The sequence below is a fragment of the Onychostruthus taczanowskii genome, unplaced genomic scaffold, assembly GCF_017590055.1.
Source record: "Onychostruthus taczanowskii isolate IOZ18803 unplaced genomic scaffold, ASM1759005v1 scaffold508, whole genome shotgun sequence".
Taxonomy (NCBI): domain Eukaryota; kingdom Metazoa; phylum Chordata; class Aves; order Passeriformes; family Passeridae; genus Onychostruthus; species Onychostruthus taczanowskii.
The window spans coordinates 1-16,838 of record NW_024502658.1 but is presented as its reverse complement, the minus strand read 5'-3'; the positions used below and the strand labels follow the sequence as shown (position 1 = coordinate 16,838).

Sequence of the window (16,838 nt, the reverse complement as noted above, 5' to 3'; positions counted from 1 at the left end):
GGGGTGAAAAAAGTGGATTTTGGGGTGGAAAAGTGAATTTCGGGCGATTTTGAGGTAAAAATGCAGATTTGGGGTGAAAAAGTGAATTTCAGGGATTGTGAGGAAATCCTGAAGGAAAAAAATGCAAATTTTGAGGTGAAAAGTGCAGATTTCGGGATCTGGGGCAGATTTTGTGGTGGGTGAGGAAATCTTGAGGTTAAAATCCGCGATTTTGAGGTAAAAAGTGCAGGTTTCGAGGTGAAAAGTGCAGATTTCGGGATCTGGGGCAGATTTTGTGGTGGGTGAGGAAATCTTGAGGTTAAAATCCGCGATTTTGAGGTAAAAAGTGCAGGTTTCGAGGTGAAAAGTGCAGATTTCGGGATCTGGGGCAGATTTTGGAGTGAACGAGGAAATCGTGAAGTAAAAAGTGGAGATTTTGAGGTAAAAAGTGGCGATTTTGAGGTAAAAAAGTGGATTTTGGGGTGGAAATAGCAGATTTTGGGGATTGGGAGGAAATCCTGAGGTAAAAAGTGGAGATTTTGAGGTAAAAAGTGCAGATTTTGGGGTGAAAATGCAGATTTTGGGGTTAAAAATGGAAATTTCGGGTGTTGGAAGGAAATCCTGAGGTAGAAGGAGCAGATTTTGGGGGTAAAAATGCAGATTTTGGGGGTAGAAATAGCAGATTTTGGGGATTGGGAGGAAATCCTGAGGTAAAAAGTGGAGATTTTGAGGTAAAAAGTGCAGATTTTGGGGTGAAAATGCAGATTTTGGGGTTAAAAATGGAAATTTCGGGTGTTGGAAGGAAATCCTGAGGTAGAAGGAGCAGATTTTGAGGCAAAAACTGCAGATTTTGGGGGTAAAAATGCACATTTGGGGGTGAAAAGGCAAATATTGGGATATGGGGAGAAAATTGTGAGGTAAAAAAATCAGATTTTGGTGTGTGGCTGCAGATTTTGGGGTGAAAATGAAGATTTGGGGTGGCTGGAGAAGTTTTGGGTGGGAAAAATGCAGATTTTGGGATGAGGGAGAGAAATTCTGAGGTGAAAAGGGGAGATTTTTGGTGCCTGAGAGGCAAATTTGGGACAAAAAAAAAAAGCTGATTTTGGGGCTTGGGGGAGATTTTGAGGCAGAAATGGGGAAATTTGAGGCTGAAAGTGTCAAATTTGGGGGGGGAAAGGAAATTTGGGATGACAAAAAAAGCTGATTTTGGGGCTTGGGGGAGATTTTGAGGCAGAAATGGGGAAATTTGAGGTGAAAGTGTCAAATTTGGGGGGGAAAAGGAAATTTGGGATGAAATGGGGCTGGTTTGGGGCGAAAATGACAAATTTTGGGGTGCAAAAGGTGCATTTTGGGGTGAAGAAGGCAAATTTTGGGGTGAAAAAAGTCAAATTTTGGGGTGAAAAGTTGAAATTGGGGGTTCCAAAGGCGGATTTGGGGTGCAAAGTGCAGATACCGAGGTAAAAAAAGCCAAATTTATGGATTCCAAAGGCGGGTTTGGGGTGCAAAGTGCGGATATTGAAGTAAAAAAGTTGATTTTATGGGGTGCAAAGTGCAGATATTGAGGGGAAAAAATCAAATTTATGGGTTCCAAGGGCGGATTTGGGGTGCAAAGTGCAGGTTTTAGAGCAAAAAAGTCGAATTTATGGGTTGCAAAGGCGGATTTGGGGTGCAAAGTGCGGATTTTAGGGGTGAAAAGTGCAGATTTTAGAGCAAAAAAGTCAAATTTATGGGTTCCAAGGGCGGATTTGGGGTGCAAAGTGCGGATTTGGGGTGATAAATGTGCAGATTTTAGAGCAAAAAAGTCAAATTTATGGGTTCCAAGGGCGGATTTGGGGTGCAAAGTGCGGATTTTGGGTGATAAGTGCGGATTTTAGGGGTGATAAGTGCGGATTTGGGGTGCAAAGTGCGGATTTTGGGTGATAAGTGCGGATTTTAGGGGTGATAAGTGCGGATTTGGGGTGCAAAGTGCGGAAATCCTGGGGGTTCCCTTGCAGATTTTGGGGGTTTCACCTCAAAATCCTGGGGTTTTACCCTTAAAATCTTGGGGTTTTACCTTTGAAATCTTGGTGGATTTACCTCAAAACTTTGGGGGGTTTTTCCTCAAAATCCTGGGGGTTCCCTTGCAGATTTTTGGGGTTTTCCCCACAAAATTTTGAGGGTTTTACCTCAAAATCTTTTAAGGGCTTCCCCTTACAATTTTGGGGTTTTCCCCTCCAGATTCTGGGGGTTTTCCTTTTCAGATCTTGGGGTTTTCCCCTTAAAATCCTGGGGGTTCCCTTGTAGATTTTGGGGGTTTCACCTCAAAATTCTGGGGTTTTACCCTTAAAATCTTGGAGGTTTTACCTCAAAATTTTGGGAGTTTTTCCTCAAAATCTTGAGGTTTCCCCTCAAAATCTTGGGGTTTTCCTCTAAAAATCTTGTGGGTTTTTCCTTAAAATTTTGGGGGTTTACCCTTAAAATCTTGGGGTTCTTACCCCAAAATTCTGGGGGCTTTCCCTTAAAATTTTGGGGTTTTCCCCTCAAAATCCTGGGGCTTTACCCTTAAAATCCTGGGGGTTCCCTTGCAGATTTTGGGGGTTTCACCTCAAAATCCTGGGGTTTTACCCTTAAAATCTTGGAGGTTTTACCTCAAAATTTTGGGAGATTTTTCTCAAAATCTTGAGGATTTCCCCTCAAGATCTTGGGGTTTTCCTCTGCAAATCCTGGGGGTTCCCTTGCAGATTTTGGGGTTTTCCCCTCAAAATTTTGAGGGTTTTTATCTCAAAATTCTGGGGGCTTTCCCTTAAAATTTTGGGGTTTTTCACTCAAAATCCTGGGGCTTTACCCTTAAAATCCTGGGGTTCCCTTGCAGATTTTGGGGTTTTCCCCTCAAAATTTTGAGGGTTTTTATCTCAAAGTTCTGGGGGCTTTCCCTTAAAATTTTGGGGTTTTCCTCTCCAAATTCTGAGGTTTTTCCCTTTCAAAATCATGGGGTTTTCCCCTAAAAATCTTGGAGGTTTCCTCTCAAAATCTTGGGGTTTTCACCTCAAAATCCTGGGATTTTCCCCTCAAAAGCTTCAGGCTTCCCCCTCAAAAATTTGGGGGTTTCCCCTCAAAATCTTGGGAGGTTCCCCTTCAAAATCCTGGGGTTCTCCCCTGAAAACGTTGGGGCTTTGCCCTCAAAAATGTCAGGGTTTTCCCTCAAAATTTTGGGGTTTTCCCTTCAAAATCCTGGGGTTTCCCTTTCAAATTCTGGGGTTTCCCTCTCCAATTTTTGGGCGTTTTCCCCTCAAAATCCTGGAGGTTTCCCCTCAAAATTTTTTGGCTTTTCCCCTAAAAATCCCGGAGTTTTTCCCCTCAAAATCTTGGGGGTTTCCCCAAAAAAATTCCTGAGGTTCCCCCCCCCAAATCCTGGGGTTCTTCCTTCCCAAATCCCAGGGTTCTTGCCCCAAAGTCTTGGGGTTCTTCCCCCCCAGTGCCCCCAGTTCACTCCCAGTGCCCCCAGTCCACTCCCAGTCCCCACCCAGGACTGGGATGGACTGGGACGGACTGGGATGGACTGGGTTAGAGTGGGGATGGACTGGGACGGACTGGGACGGACTGGGTTAGAGTGGGAATGGACTGGGACGGACTGGGATGGACTGGGAATGGACTGGGTTAGAGTGGGAATGGACTGGGATGGACTGGGATGGACTGGGATGGACTGGGAATGGACTGGAATGGACTGGGAGTGAACTGGGAATGGGCTGGGACAGACTGGGTGTGAACTGGGAGTGAACTGGGAATGGACTGGGTTATACTGGGAGGGACTGGGAGTAACTGGGGTAAACTGGGAGGGACTGGGGAGAGATAAGGAAGCGCTGGGAGCACTGGGGGTTACTGGGAGGCACTGGTTTATACTGGGAAGCACCGAGGCAGTGCCAGGGGCCTGGCTGGGGTTCCTGGTTTATACTGGTTTGTACTGGTTCTAACTGGTTCTAACTGGTTCTAACTGGTCCGTGCCCCCACAGGCAGTATTGCCAAGTGTCTGAGCCATACTGGTTCATACTGGTTTATACTGGTTCATACAGGTCCATTGTGGTTTACACTGGTTCTAACTAGTTTATACTGGTCTGTACTGGTCCATACTGGTTCTAACTGGTCCATACTGGTTCATACTGGTTTATACTGGTTGTAATTGGTCTGTACTGGTCCATAGTGGTCTATACTGGTTCTGACTGGTCCATACTGGTTCATACTGGTTCTGACTGGTCTGTGCTCCCGCAGGCAGCATCGCCAAGCGGCTGAGCCATACTGGTTTATACTGGTTCATACAGGCCCATTGTGGTTTACACTGGTTCTAACTAGTTTATACTGGTCTGTACTGGTCCATACTGGTTCTAACTGGTCCGAGGGGACTTGAGGACATTGAGGGGTCTTGGGGACATTGACGGGTCTTGGGGGATGTGAGGGACGTTGGGTGTTCCTTGAGTTGGGTCAACCACGGAGAGCTGGGAGCCACATCTAGGATGGGTTCAGAGGGTGAGGTGGGGACACTTTGGGGTCTTGGGGACACCTTGGGGACACCTCGGGGACCTTGGGGACATGGAGGGGTCTTGGGGATGTGAGGGACGTTGGGTGTTCCTTGAGCTGGGTCAGCCATGGAGAGCTGGGAGCCACATCTGAGGTGGGGACATTTGGGGTCTTTAGGACATTGTGGACACCTTGGGGACATTTGGGGTCTTTAGGACATTGGGGACACCTTGGGCATTCCTTGGGGACACTGGGGACATTGAGGGGTCTTGGGGATGTTGGGTGTTCCTTGAGTTGGGTCAACCACGGAGAGCTGGGAGCCACATCTAGGATGGGTTCAGAGGGTGAGGTGGGGACATTGGGGGGTCTTGGGGACATTGAGGGGACTTGGGGACATTGAGGGACATTGGGTGTTCCTTGAGTTGGGTCAGCCATGGAGAGGTGGGAGCCACGTCTGAGATGGAGACACTTTGGGGACATTTGGGGTCTTTAGGGCATTGTGGACACCTTGGGGACATTGAGGGGTCTTGGGGACACGAGGGAGGTTGGGTGTTCCTTGGGTTGGGTCAGCCATGGAGAGCTGGGAGCAGAGGAGCCACATCTGAGGTGGGTTCAGAGGGTGAGGTGGGGATGTTTGGGGTCTTGGGGACCTTGGGGACACCTTGGGGACCTTGGGGACACCTTGGGGACATCGAGGGGACTTGAGGACATTGAGGGGTCTTGGGGACATTGACGGGTCTTGGGGGATGTGAGGGACGTTGGGTGTTCCTTGAGTTGGGTCAACCACGGAGAGCTGGGAGCCACATCTAGGATGGGTTCAGAGGGTGAGGTGGGGACACTTTGGGGTCTTGGGGACACCTTGGGGACACCTCGGGGACCTTGGGGACATGGAGGGGTCTTGGGGATGTGAGGGACGTTGGGTGTTCCTTGAGCTGGGTCAGCCATGGAGAGCTGGGAGCCACATCTGAGGTGGGGACATTTGGGGTCTTTAGGACATTGGGGACACCTTGGGCATTCCTTGGGGACACTGGGGACATTGAGGGGTCTTGGGGATGTTGGGTGTTCCTTGAGTTGGGTCAACCACGGAGAGCTGGGAGCCACATCTAGGATGGGTTCAGAGGGTGAGGTGGGGACACTTTGGGGACATTTGGGGTCTTCAGAGAATTGGGGACACCTTGGGGACACCTTGGGGGTGTCACATGGCTTGGGGACATTGAGGGGTCTTGGGGACATTGGCTGTTCCTGGAGTTGGGTCAGCCACGGCCGTGGTGGGTCCAGGCCCGCGCATCTGAGGTGGCTTTAGGGATTGGGGTGGGGACACTTGGGGACATCGGGGGACGCTTGGGGACATCAGGGGACACTTGGGGACATCAGGGGACGCCTGGGGACTCCTTGAGTTGGGTCAACCACGGAGAGCTGGGAGCCACATCTAGGATGGGTTCAGAGGGTGAGGTGGGGACACTTTGGGGACATTTGGGGTCTTCAGAGAATTGGGGACACCTTGGGGACACCTTGGGGGTGTCACATGGCTTGGGGACATTGAGGGGTCTTGGGGACACTGGCTGTGGCTGGAGTTGGGTCAGCCACGGCCATGGTGGGTCCAGGCCCACGCATCTGAGGTGGCTTTAGGGATTGGGGTGGGGACACTTGGGGACATCGGGGGACGCTTGGGGACATCAGGGGACACTTGGGGACATCAGGGGACGCCTGGGGACATCAGGGGACGCTTGGGGACATCAGGGGACGCTTGGGGACCTGCTGGTGTCCCCTGCTGTCCCCGGTGACCGTGTCCCTGTCCCCCAGGTGGACAAGGGCGTGGTGCCCCTGGCTGGCACCAACGGCGAGACCACGACCCAGGGTGAGTGACAGCTCTGTCCCCAAGGCCACCAGCGTGTCCCTGTCCTTGTCACCGCCGTGTCCTCAATGCCACCACAGTGTCCCCATCCCTGTGTCACCGCTGTGTCCCTGATGCCACCACGGTGTCCCCATCCCTGTGTCACCACCGTGTCCCCGATGCCACCACGGTGTCCCCATCCCTGTGTCACCGCTGTGTCCCTGATGCCACCACGGTGTCCTCATCCCTGTGTCACCACCGTGTCCCCAGTGCCACCACGGTGTCCCCATCCCTGTGTCACCACCGTGTCCCCAGTGCCACCACGGTGTCCCCATCCCTGTGTCACCCTCCCAGCCCAGCCCGTGCCACCACAGGGTCCCGTGTCCCCGATGTCCCCAATGTCCCCAAGGTGCTCACAATGCCCCGTGTCCCCTGTGCCACTGATGTCCCCAATGTCCTCAGGACTTGATGGCCTCATGGAGCTCCTGCGATGCTCAATGTCCCCAATGTCCCTAGTGTCCCCAACGTCCCCAGGGCTGGACAGGTTCATGGAGCTCCCTCAGTGCCCTTTGTCCCTTGTCCCCTCAGTGTCCCCAATGTCCCCAATGTCCCCAGTGTCCCCAGTGTCCCCAGTGTCCCCAGTGTCCCCAATGTCCCCAATGTCCCCAGTGTCCCCAATGTCTCCAATGTCCTCAGTGTCCCCAGCACTCTCCAGGTCCTCCATGGCCACAATGTCCCCATTGCCTCCAGTGTCCCCATTGCCCCCAATGTCCCCAACGCCCCCGATGTCCCCAGTGTCCCCTGCTGTCCCCAGGGCTCGATGGCCTCATGGAGCGCTGTGCCCAGTACAAGAAGGACGGCGCCGACTTTGCCAAGTGGCGCCGTGTCCCCAGTGTCCCCGGTGTCCCCAGTGTCCCCAGGGCTGGACAGGCTCATGGAGCTCCCTCAGTGCCCTGTGTCCCTTGTCCCCTCAGTGTCCCCGATGTCCCCAATGCCCCCATTGCCCCCAATGCCCCCAATGTCCCCAATGTCCCCAGTGTCCCCAGTGTCCCCAGTCCCCCAATGTCCCCAGTGTCCCCAATGTCTCCAATGTCCTCAGTGTCCCCAGCACTCTCCAGGTCCTCCATGGCCACAATGTCCCCAATGCCCCCATTGCCCCCAATGTCCCCAGGGTCCCCAGTGTCCCCAATGTCCCCAGGGTCCCCAGTGTCCCCAATGTCCCCAGGGTCCCCAGTGTCCCCAGGGCTGGACAGGCTCATGGAGCTCCCTCAGTGCCCTGTGTCCCTTGTCCCCTCAGTGTCCCCGATGTCCCCAATGCCCCCATTGCCCCCAATGCCCCCCCAATGTCCCCAGTGTCCCCAATGTCTCCAATGTCCTCAGTGTCCCCAGCACTCTCCAGGTCCTCCATGGCCACAATGTCCCCATTGCCTCCAGTGTCCCCATTGCCCCCAATGTCCCCAACGCCCCCGATGTCCCCAGTGTCCCCTGCTGTCCCCAGGGCTCGATGGCCTCATGGAGCGCTGTGCCCAGTACAAGAAGGACGGCGCTGACTTTGCCAAGTGGCGCTGCGTGCTGAAGATCACGGCGCACACGCCCACGCGCCTCGCCGTCATGGAGAACGCCAACGTCCTGGCGCGCTACGCCAGCATCTGCCAGCAGGTCACCCGCGTCCCCAGCTGTCCCCAGATGTCCCCAACCCGGCCCCAGCCCGGCCTCGGGACGGGGGGATCAAAGGGTGGGGGCTGGGTGGGGGTTGGTGGCACCTGGAGAGGGTTTGGTGGCATCTAGACCAGGTCTGGTGGCATCAAGAGGGGGTGTGGTGGCACCTGGAGAGGGTGTGGTGGCACCTGGAGAGGGTTTGGTGGCATCAAGAGGGGGTGTGGTGGCACCTGGAGAGGATTTGGTGGCACCTAGACCAGGTTTGGTGGCATCAAGAGGGGGTGTGGTGGCACCTGGAGAGGGTTTGGTGGCATCTAGACCACGTTTGGTGGCATCTAGATGAGGTTTGGTGGCACCTCAGTGTGCTTAAGTCACCTCCAGGTGTCCCCAACCTGTCCCAGTGCCACCTCCAGGTGTCCCAGAGGGGTTGGTGAGGGTGGGTGACACCTCAGGGTGGCATCTAGAGGGGGTTTGGTGGCACTTAGAGGGGGTTTGGTGGCATCTGGGAAGGGCTTGGTGGCACCTGGGATAGGTTTGGTGGCACCTGGAGAGGATTTGGTGGCACTTTGAGAGCATTTGGTGGCACCTAGACCAGGTTTGGTGGCACCTCAGTGCCCTTGTGTCCCCTCCTGCTGTCCCCACCTGTCCCCTGGGGCTGTCCCCTGTCCCCTCCCTGTGTCCCCAATGTCCCCCTGTGTCTGACGTGTCCCTGATGTCCCTGGTGTCCTCCTGTGTCTGACGTGTCCCCACTGTCCCCAATGTCCCCAATGTCCCCGCTGTCCCCGTGTCTGATGTGTGACGTGTCCCCGTATCCCCAGAACGGCATTGTCCCCAATGTCCCCAGTGTCCCCAATGTCCCCGTGTCCCCTGTGTGACGTGTCCCTGTGTCCCCGTGTCCCCAGAACGGCATTGTCCCCAATGTCCCCGTGTCCTCTGTGTGACGTGTCCCCGTGTCCCCTGTGTGACGTGTCCCCGTGTCCCCAGAACGGCATTGTCCCCATCGTGGAGCCCGAGATCCTGCCGGACGGTGACCACGACCTCAAGACGTGCCAGTACGTCACCGAGAAGGTCAGTGCCACCCCCCGTGTGTCCCCGAGCGTCCCCGAGTGTCCCCTGGGGCCCTGAGCCCTCGCTTGGGGGGTGACACCGGCAGGTGGCACCTGGAGAGGCTTTGGTGACATCTGGGGGGGGTTTGGTGGCACCTGAGGGGGTTTGGTGGCATCTGGGCGGCCTTGAGTCACCTCCCGGTGTCCCCAACCCATCCTGGTGTCACCTCCCGGTGTCCCCAACCCCTTCCAGTGTCACCTCCCGGTGTCCCCCAGGGTTTGGTGGGACAAGGTGACACTGAGAGGTGACACCTGAGGGCTTTGGTGGCACCTGGGTGGCTTTGAGTCCCCTCCCGGTGTCCCCAAGCTGTCCTGGTGTCACCTCCTGCTGTCCTGTGGTGGTTGGTGACACCAAGAGGTGACACCTGAGGGGGTTTGGTGGCACCTGAGGGGGTTTGGTGGCACCTGGCCTGTCCCCAGTGTCCCCATGTCCCCAGGTGCTGGCAGCCGTGTACAAGGCCCTCAGTGACCACCACGTGTACCTGATGTCCCCATGATGTCCCCAGTGTCCCCATGATGTCCCCATGTCCCCAGGTGCTGGCAGCCGTGTACAAGGCCCTCAGTGACCACCACGTGTACCTGGAGGGGACACTGCTGAAGCCCAACATGGTGACAGCGGGACACGCCTGTGCCACCAAGTACAGCCCCGAGGAGATCGCCATGGCAACCGTCACCGCGCTGAGACGGACGGTGCCACCCGCTGTCCCTGGTGAGTGTCACTGTCACTGTGTCATTGTCACTGTCACTGTGTGTCATTGTCACTGTGTGTCATTGTCACTGTGTCACTGTCACTGTGTGCCACGGCAACCGTCACCGCGCTGAGACGGACGGTGCCACCCGCCGTGCCAGGTCAGTGTCATTGTCACTGTGTCATTGTCACTGTCACTGTGTGTCATTGTCACTGTGTGTCATTGTCACTGTGTGCCATGGCAACCGTCACCGCGCTGAGACGGACGGTGCCGCCCGCCCTGCCAATGTCCCCATGATGTCCCCATGATGTCCCCAATGTCCCCATGATGTCCCCAGTGTCCCCATGATGTCCCCATGTCCCCAGGTGCTGGCAGCCGTGTACAAGGCCCTCAGTGACCACCACGTGTACCTGGAGGGGACACTGCTGAAGCCCAACATGGTGACAGCGGGACACGCCTGTGCCACCAAGTACAGCCCTGAGGAGATCGCCATGGCAACCGTCACCGCGCTGAGACGGACGGTGCCACCCGCCGTGCCAGGTCAGTGTCATTGTCACTGTGTCATTGTCACTGTGTGTCATTGTCACTGTCACTGTGTGCCATGGCAACCGTCACCGCGCTGAGACGGATGGTGCCGCCTGCTGTGCCAGGTCAGTGTCATTGTCACTGTGTCATTGTCACTGTCACTGTGTGCCATGGCCACCGTGACTATCCCACTGTCCCCTGCCTGTCCCAGTGTCCCCAGGCTGATGTCACAGTGTCACCTCAATGTCCCCTCGCTGTCCCCACCAGGGATCACGTTCCTGTCGGGGGGTCAGAGTGAGGAGGAGCTGTCACTGTCCCTCAGCGCCATCACCCGCTGTCCCCAGTGTCCCTGAGCTATCTCAGTGTCCCCAGGCTGTGTCAGTGTCCCCAGGCTGATGTCACAGTGTCACCTCAATGTCCCCTCGCTGTCCCCACCAGGGATCACGTTCCTGTCGGGGGGTCAGAGCGAGGAGGAGGCCTCCCTGAACCTCAACGCCATCAACCGCTGTCCGCTGCCGCGGCCCTGGGCGCTGACCTTCTCGTACGGGCGCGCCCTGCAGGCCTCGGCCCTCAAGGCCTGGGGCGGCAAGAAGGACAACACCAAGGCGGCCCAGGAGGAGTACGTCAAGAGAGCCCTGGTAGGTGGCACTTGGGGGGTCTTGGGGACATTGAGGGGACTTGGGGACATTGAGGGACATTGGGTGTTCCTTGAGTTGGGTCAGCCATGGAGAGGTGGGAGCCACGTCTGAGATGGAGACACTTTGGGGACATTTGGGGTCTTTAGGGCATTGTGGACACCTTGGGGACATTGAGGGGTCTTGGGGACGTTGGGTGTTCCTTGGGTTGGGTCAGCCATGGAGAGCTGGGAGCCACATCTGAGGTGGGTTCAGAGGGTGAGGTGGGGACACTCTGGGGACATTTGGGGACACCTCGGGGACCTGGGGAGACCTCGGCGACCTGGGGACACCTCGGGGATTTGGGGACATTGAGGGACATTGGGTGATCCTGGAGTTGGGTCAGCCGAGGGTGAGGTGGGGACACTCTGGGGACATTTGGGGACACCTCGGGGACCTGGGGAGACCTCGGCGACCTGGGGACACCTCGGGGACTTGGAGATGTTGGGGACACCTCGGGGACCTGGGGAGACCTCGGGTTGGGTCAGCCATGGAGAGCTGGGAGCCACATCTGAGGTGGGTTCAGAGGGTGAGGTGGGGACACTTTGGGGACATTTGGGGTCTTGGAGATACTGGGGACACCTTGGGGACCTCGAGGACACCTCGGGGACTTGGGGACATTGAGGGACCTTGGGTGTTCCTGGAGTTGGGTCAGCCATGGAGAGCAGGGAGCAGAGGAGCCACGTCTGAGGTGGGTTCAGAGGGTGAGGTGGGGATGTTTGGGGTTTTGGGGACATTGGGGACACCTTGGGGACCTCGAGGACACCTCGGGGACTTGGGGACATTGAGGGACCTTGGGTGTTCCTGGAGTTGGGTCAGCCATGGAGAGGTGGGAGCAGAGGAGCCACATCTAGGATGGGTTCAGACGGTGAGGGGACGTTGGGTGTTCCTGGAGTTGGGTCAGCCATGGAGAGCTGGCAGCCACATCTAGGATGGGTTCAGAGGGTGAGGTGGGGACACTTTGGGGACCTCGGGGACGTTGGGGACACCTCGGGGACGTTGGGGTACAGGGCGGGCGATGGCGGGTTGGCAGGAGGAGGTTTGGGGGTGGCACGTGGGGGACACGGGGACAGGGTGGCCCAGGAGGTCACTGGGGACCTTGGGGACACCGCGCCCCCAATGTCCCCAACACCCCTGGGGTCCCCAAATGTCCCCAGGGTTCCCGGTGTCCTGAGTGTCACCAACATCCCCTGATGTCCCCAAGGCCCCCGATGGTCCTGAATGTCCCCGATGTCCCCAACACCCCTGGGGTCCCCAAGGTTCCCAATGTCCCCAGTGTCCCCAATACTCCAAATGTCCCCAAATGTCCTCAGTGTCCCAAAGCCCCCAGTGTCCCCTCATGTCCTCGATGTCCCCAACACCCCAAATGTCCCCAATGTCCCCTGCTGTCCCTGCTGTCCCTGCTGTCCCCGCTGTCCCTGCTGTCCCCTGCTGTCCCCAATGTCCCTGCTGTCCCTGCTGCCCCTGCTGTCCCCGCTGTCCCTGCTGTCCCCTGCTGTCCCCAATGTCCCTGCTGTCCCTGCTGCCCCTGCTGTCCCCGCTGTCCCTGCTGTCCCCTGCTGTCCCCAATGTCCCTGCTGTCCCTGCTGCCCCTGCTGTCCCCGCTGTCCCTGCTGTCCCCTGCTGTCCCCAATGTCCCTGCTGTCCCTGCTGCCCCTGCTGTCCCCGCTGTCCCTGCTGTCCCCTGCTGTCCCCAATGTCCCTGCTGTCCCTGTTGTCCCTGCTGTCCCTGTTGTCCCCGCTGTCCCCGCTGTCCCCGCTGTCCCCGCTGTCCCCGATGTCCCTGATGTCCCCGCTGTCCCTGATGTCCCCGCTGTCCCCGCTGTCCCTGCTGTCCCTGATGTCCCCGTTGTCCCTGCTGTCCCTGATGTCCCTGATGTCCCCGCTGTCCCTGCTGTCCCCAGGCCAACTCTCTGGCGTGCCAGGGCAAGTACACCCCGAGCGGCGCCGCGGGGGCGGCAGCCAGCGAGTCCCTGTTCGTGTCCAACCACGCCTACTGAGCGCTGACCGCCGGTGGCCACCGCTGACCACTGCTGACCATCCATGGCCACCGCTGACCACTGCTGACCCCCCATGGCCACTGCTGACCACTGTCCACTGACCACTGCTGACCACTGCTGACCATCCATGAACTGCTGACCACTGCCTGACCCTCGTGTCCAACCACGCCTACTGAGCGCTGACCGCCCGTGGCCACCGCTGACCGTCTGCTGACCATCCATGGCCACTGCTGACTGTCCACTGACCACCCACGGACTGCTGACCATCCGCTGACCACTGCTGACCATCCATGGCCACTGCCTGCTGACCATGTCCAACCATGCCTACTGAGCGCCCGCGGCCACCGCTGACCATCGCTGACCATCCATGGCCACTGCTGACCACTGCTGACCATCCATTTGAGCCCAAATTTGGGGGGTTTGGGGCGGTTTGAGCCCAAATTTGGGGGGTTTGGGGGGATTTGAGCCCAAATTTGGGGGGTTTGGGGCGGTTTGAGCCCAAATTTGGGGGGTTTGGGGGGATTTGAGCCCAAATTTGGGGGGTTTGGGGCGGTTTGAGCCCAAATTTGGGGGGTTTGGGGGGATTTGAGCCCAAATTTGGGGGGTTTGGGGCGGTTTGAGCCCAAATTTGGGGGGTTTGGGGGGATTTGAGCCCAAATTTGGGGGGTTTGGGGCGGTTTGAGCCCAAATTTGGGGGGTTTGGGGGGATTTGAGCCCAAATTTGGGGGGTTTGGGGCGGTTTGAGCCCAAATTTGGGGGGTTTGGGGGGATTTGAGCCCAAATTTGGGGGGTTTGGGGCGGTTTGAGCCCAAATTTGGGGGGTTTGGGGGGATTTGAGCCCAAATTTGGGGGGTTTGGGGCGGTTTGAGCCCAAATTTGGGGGGTTTGGGGGGATTTGAGCCCAAATTTGGGGGGTTTGGGGCGGTTTGAGCCCAAATTTGGGGGGTTTGGGGGGATTTGAGCCCAAATTTGGGGGGTTTGGGGCGGTTTGAGCCCAAATTTGGGGGGTTTGGGGGGATTTGAGCCCAAATTTGGGGGGTTTGGGGCGGTTTGAGCCCAAATTTGGGGGGTTTGGGGGGATTTGAGCCCAAATTTGGGGGGTTTGGGGCGGTTTGAGCCCAAATTTGGGGGGTTTGGGGGGATTTGAGCCCAAATTTGGGGGGTTTGGGGCGGTTTGAGCCCAAATTTGGGGGGTTTGGGGGGATTTGAGCCCAAATTTGGGGGGTTTGGGGCGGTTTGAGCCCAAATTTGGGGGGTTTGGGGGGATTTGAGCCCAAATTTGGGGGGTTTGGGGCGGTTTGAGCCCAAATTTGGGGGGTTTGGGGGGATTTGAGCCCAAATTTGGGGGGTTTGGGGCGGTTTGAGCCCAAATTTGGGGGGTTTGGGGGGATTTGAGCCCAAATTTGGGGGGTTTGGGGCGGTTTGAGCCCAAATTTGGGGGGTTTGGGGGGATTTGAGCCCAAATTTGGGGGGTTTGGGGGGATTTGAGCCCAAATTTGGGGGGTTTGGGGGGATTTGAGCCCAAATTTGGGGGGTTTGGGGCGGTTTGAGCCCAAATTTCGGGGATTTGGAGGGATTTGAGCCCAAATTTGGGGAGTTTGGGGGGATTTGAGCCCAAATTTGGGGGGTTTGGGGGGATTTGAGCCCAAATTTGGGGGGTTTGGGGCGGTTTGAGCCCAAATTTGGGGGGTTTGGGGGGATTTGAGCCCAAATTTGGGGGGTTTGGGGCGGTTTGAGCCCAAATTTCGGGGATTTGGAGGGATTTGAGCCCAAATTTGGGGAGTTTGGGGGGGTTTGAGCCCAAATTTGGGGGGTTTGGGGGGATTTGAGCCCAAATTTGGGGGTTTTGGGGCAGTTTTACTCCAAAATTTGGGGATTTGGGGCGGTCTGAGCCCAAATTTGGGGGTTTTGGGAGGTTCTGGGGGGGTTTCACCCCAAAATTTGGGGGTTCTGGGAGGGTAGGGGTCACTTTATCCCCAAATTTGGGAATCCTGGGGATGTTTGGGGGGTTCACCCCAAAATTTCAGAGTTTGGGAGCGGTTTGGGGGCGGTTTGACTCCAAATTTGGGGTGATTTGGGAAGTCTTTACCCAAATTTGGGGGTTCGGGGCAGGTTCTGGGGGGGTTGGACCCCAAAATTTGGGGGGTTTGGGGGGGATTTTGCCCAAATTTGGGGTTTGGAGTGGTTTGGGGCCGGATTTCAGCCTCGATTTGGGTGAATTTGGGGGGGGTTGATCCCAAATTTGGGGGTTTTGGGGAGGTTCTGGGGGAATATCACCCCAAAATTTGGGGGTTTTGGGGAGGTTCTGGGGGTTTGTTCCCCAAAATTTGGGGGGTTGGGGGCATTTCGGGGACATTTTAGCTCAAATATGGGATTTCTGGGTTTTGGGTGGTCTCAAATTTGGGGCTTTGGGGTGATTTGGGGGGGCTTTGAGTCCAAAATTTGGGGGTTCTGGGGAGCTTGTGGGGAGTTTCACCCCAAAATTTGGGGGTTCTGGGAGGGTTTGGGACATTCTGACCCCAAATTTGGGACTCCTGGGGTGGTTTGGGGGGGGTTCTCCCCAAAATTTGGGGTTTCTGGGCTGGTTTGACCCTAAAATTTGGGGGTTTTGGGGGGGTTGAGGGGAGGTTCAGCCCAAATTTGGGGTTTTGGGGTGATTTTGGGGTGGTTTGAGCCCAAATTTGGGGGGTCTGGGGGGGTTTGACCTCCAAATTTGGGGTTTTGTTGTGGTTTGACCCCAAAATTTGGGGGTTTTGGGGTGGTTTGGGATCAATTGATCCCAAATTTGGGGTTCCTGGGGATGTTTTGGGGGAATTTCACCCCAAAATTTGGGGGTTCTGGGAGCGGTTTGGGGGCGGTTTGACTCCAAATTTGGGGTGATTTGGGAAGTCTTTACCCAAATTTGGGGGTTCGGGGCAGGTTCTGGGGGGGTTGGACCCCAAAATTTGGGCAGGATTTTGGGGGATTTTGCCCAAATTTGGGACCCCTGGGGTGATTTGGGGGTGGTTTGACCCCAAATTTGGGGTGCCTGGGGTGGTGTCACCCCAAATTTGGGAGTTTTTGGGGTTTTCAGCACAAATTTTGGTGGGATTTTGGGGGATTTGACCCCAAATTTGGGGGTTTTTGGGGGTTTCAGCACAAATTTTGGTGGGATTTTGGGGGATTTTGCCCAAATTTGGGACCCCTGGGGTGATTTGGGGGTGGTTTGAGCCCAAATTTTGGGGCGTTTGGGGTGGTTTGGGATTGATTGATCCCAAATTTGGGAGTTCTGGAGGGAGTGGGGGTGGTGTGACTCCAAATTTTGGGGTTTGGGGGTGGTGTGACTCCAAATTTTGGGGTTTGGGGGTGGTTTGAGCCCAAATTTTGGGGTTTGGGGGTGGGCTTTGACCTCAAATTTGGAACTTCTGGGGTGGTTTGGGGTGATTTGACCCCAAATTTGGGGGGCTGGGTGGTGTCACCCCAAAATTTGTGGGTTTTGGGGTAGTTTGACCCCAAAATTTCGGGGTTTTGGGATGATTTTACTCCAAAATTTGGGGGTTTTGGGGGGGTTTGGGACAGGATTTCAGCCTCAATTTGGGGCTTTTGGGGTGGTTTGACCCCAAATTTTGGGGTTTTCTTGTGGTTTGACCCCAAATTTGGGGTTTTGGGGTGGTTGGAGCCCAAAAGTTAGGGGGGTTTAGTGTTCTTTTGGGGGATTTTACACCAAAATTTGGGGCTTTTGGAGACATTTCAGCCCAAATTTGGGGGTTTGGGTTGATTTGGGGGGGTTCAGCCCCAAATTTGGGGGTTCTGAGGAGGTTCGGGGGGAGTTTCACCCCAAAATTTGGGGATTCTGGGAGGGTTTGGGACATCTCACCCCAAATTTGGGGGTTTTGGGGACA

The 16,838-nt window shown here is 56.2% G+C and overlaps 1 protein-coding gene and 1 long non-coding RNA gene across 2 annotated transcripts; one reads left to right on the top strand and one right to left on the bottom strand.

Moving 5' to 3' along the window:
• Positions 1-6,242: 6,242 nt before the first annotated feature.
• LOC121342054 (fructose-bisphosphate aldolase A) lies at positions 6,243-13,350 on the top strand. Its single transcript, XM_041416136.1, has 7 exons — positions 6,243-6,328; positions 7,803-7,963; positions 8,948-9,031; positions 9,604-9,778; positions 10,722-10,921; positions 12,862-12,997; positions 13,028-13,350. The coding sequence occupies exons 2-6, from the start codon at positions 7,817-7,819 to the stop codon at positions 12,955-12,957; spliced, it is 702 nt and encodes a 233-aa protein (XP_041272070.1). The 5' UTR covers positions 6,243-6,328; positions 7,803-7,816; the 3' UTR covers positions 12,958-12,997; positions 13,028-13,350.
• On the bottom strand, positions 10,957-11,918 carry LOC121342055. The gene is made up of 3 exons (XR_005953500.1): positions 11,836-11,918; positions 11,431-11,750; positions 10,957-10,990 (listed from the first exon to the last, which is right to left on the bottom strand). It is a non-coding gene; the product is annotated as an uncharacterized LOC121342055 (long non-coding RNA).
• Positions 13,351-16,838: the final 3,488 nt, after the last annotated feature.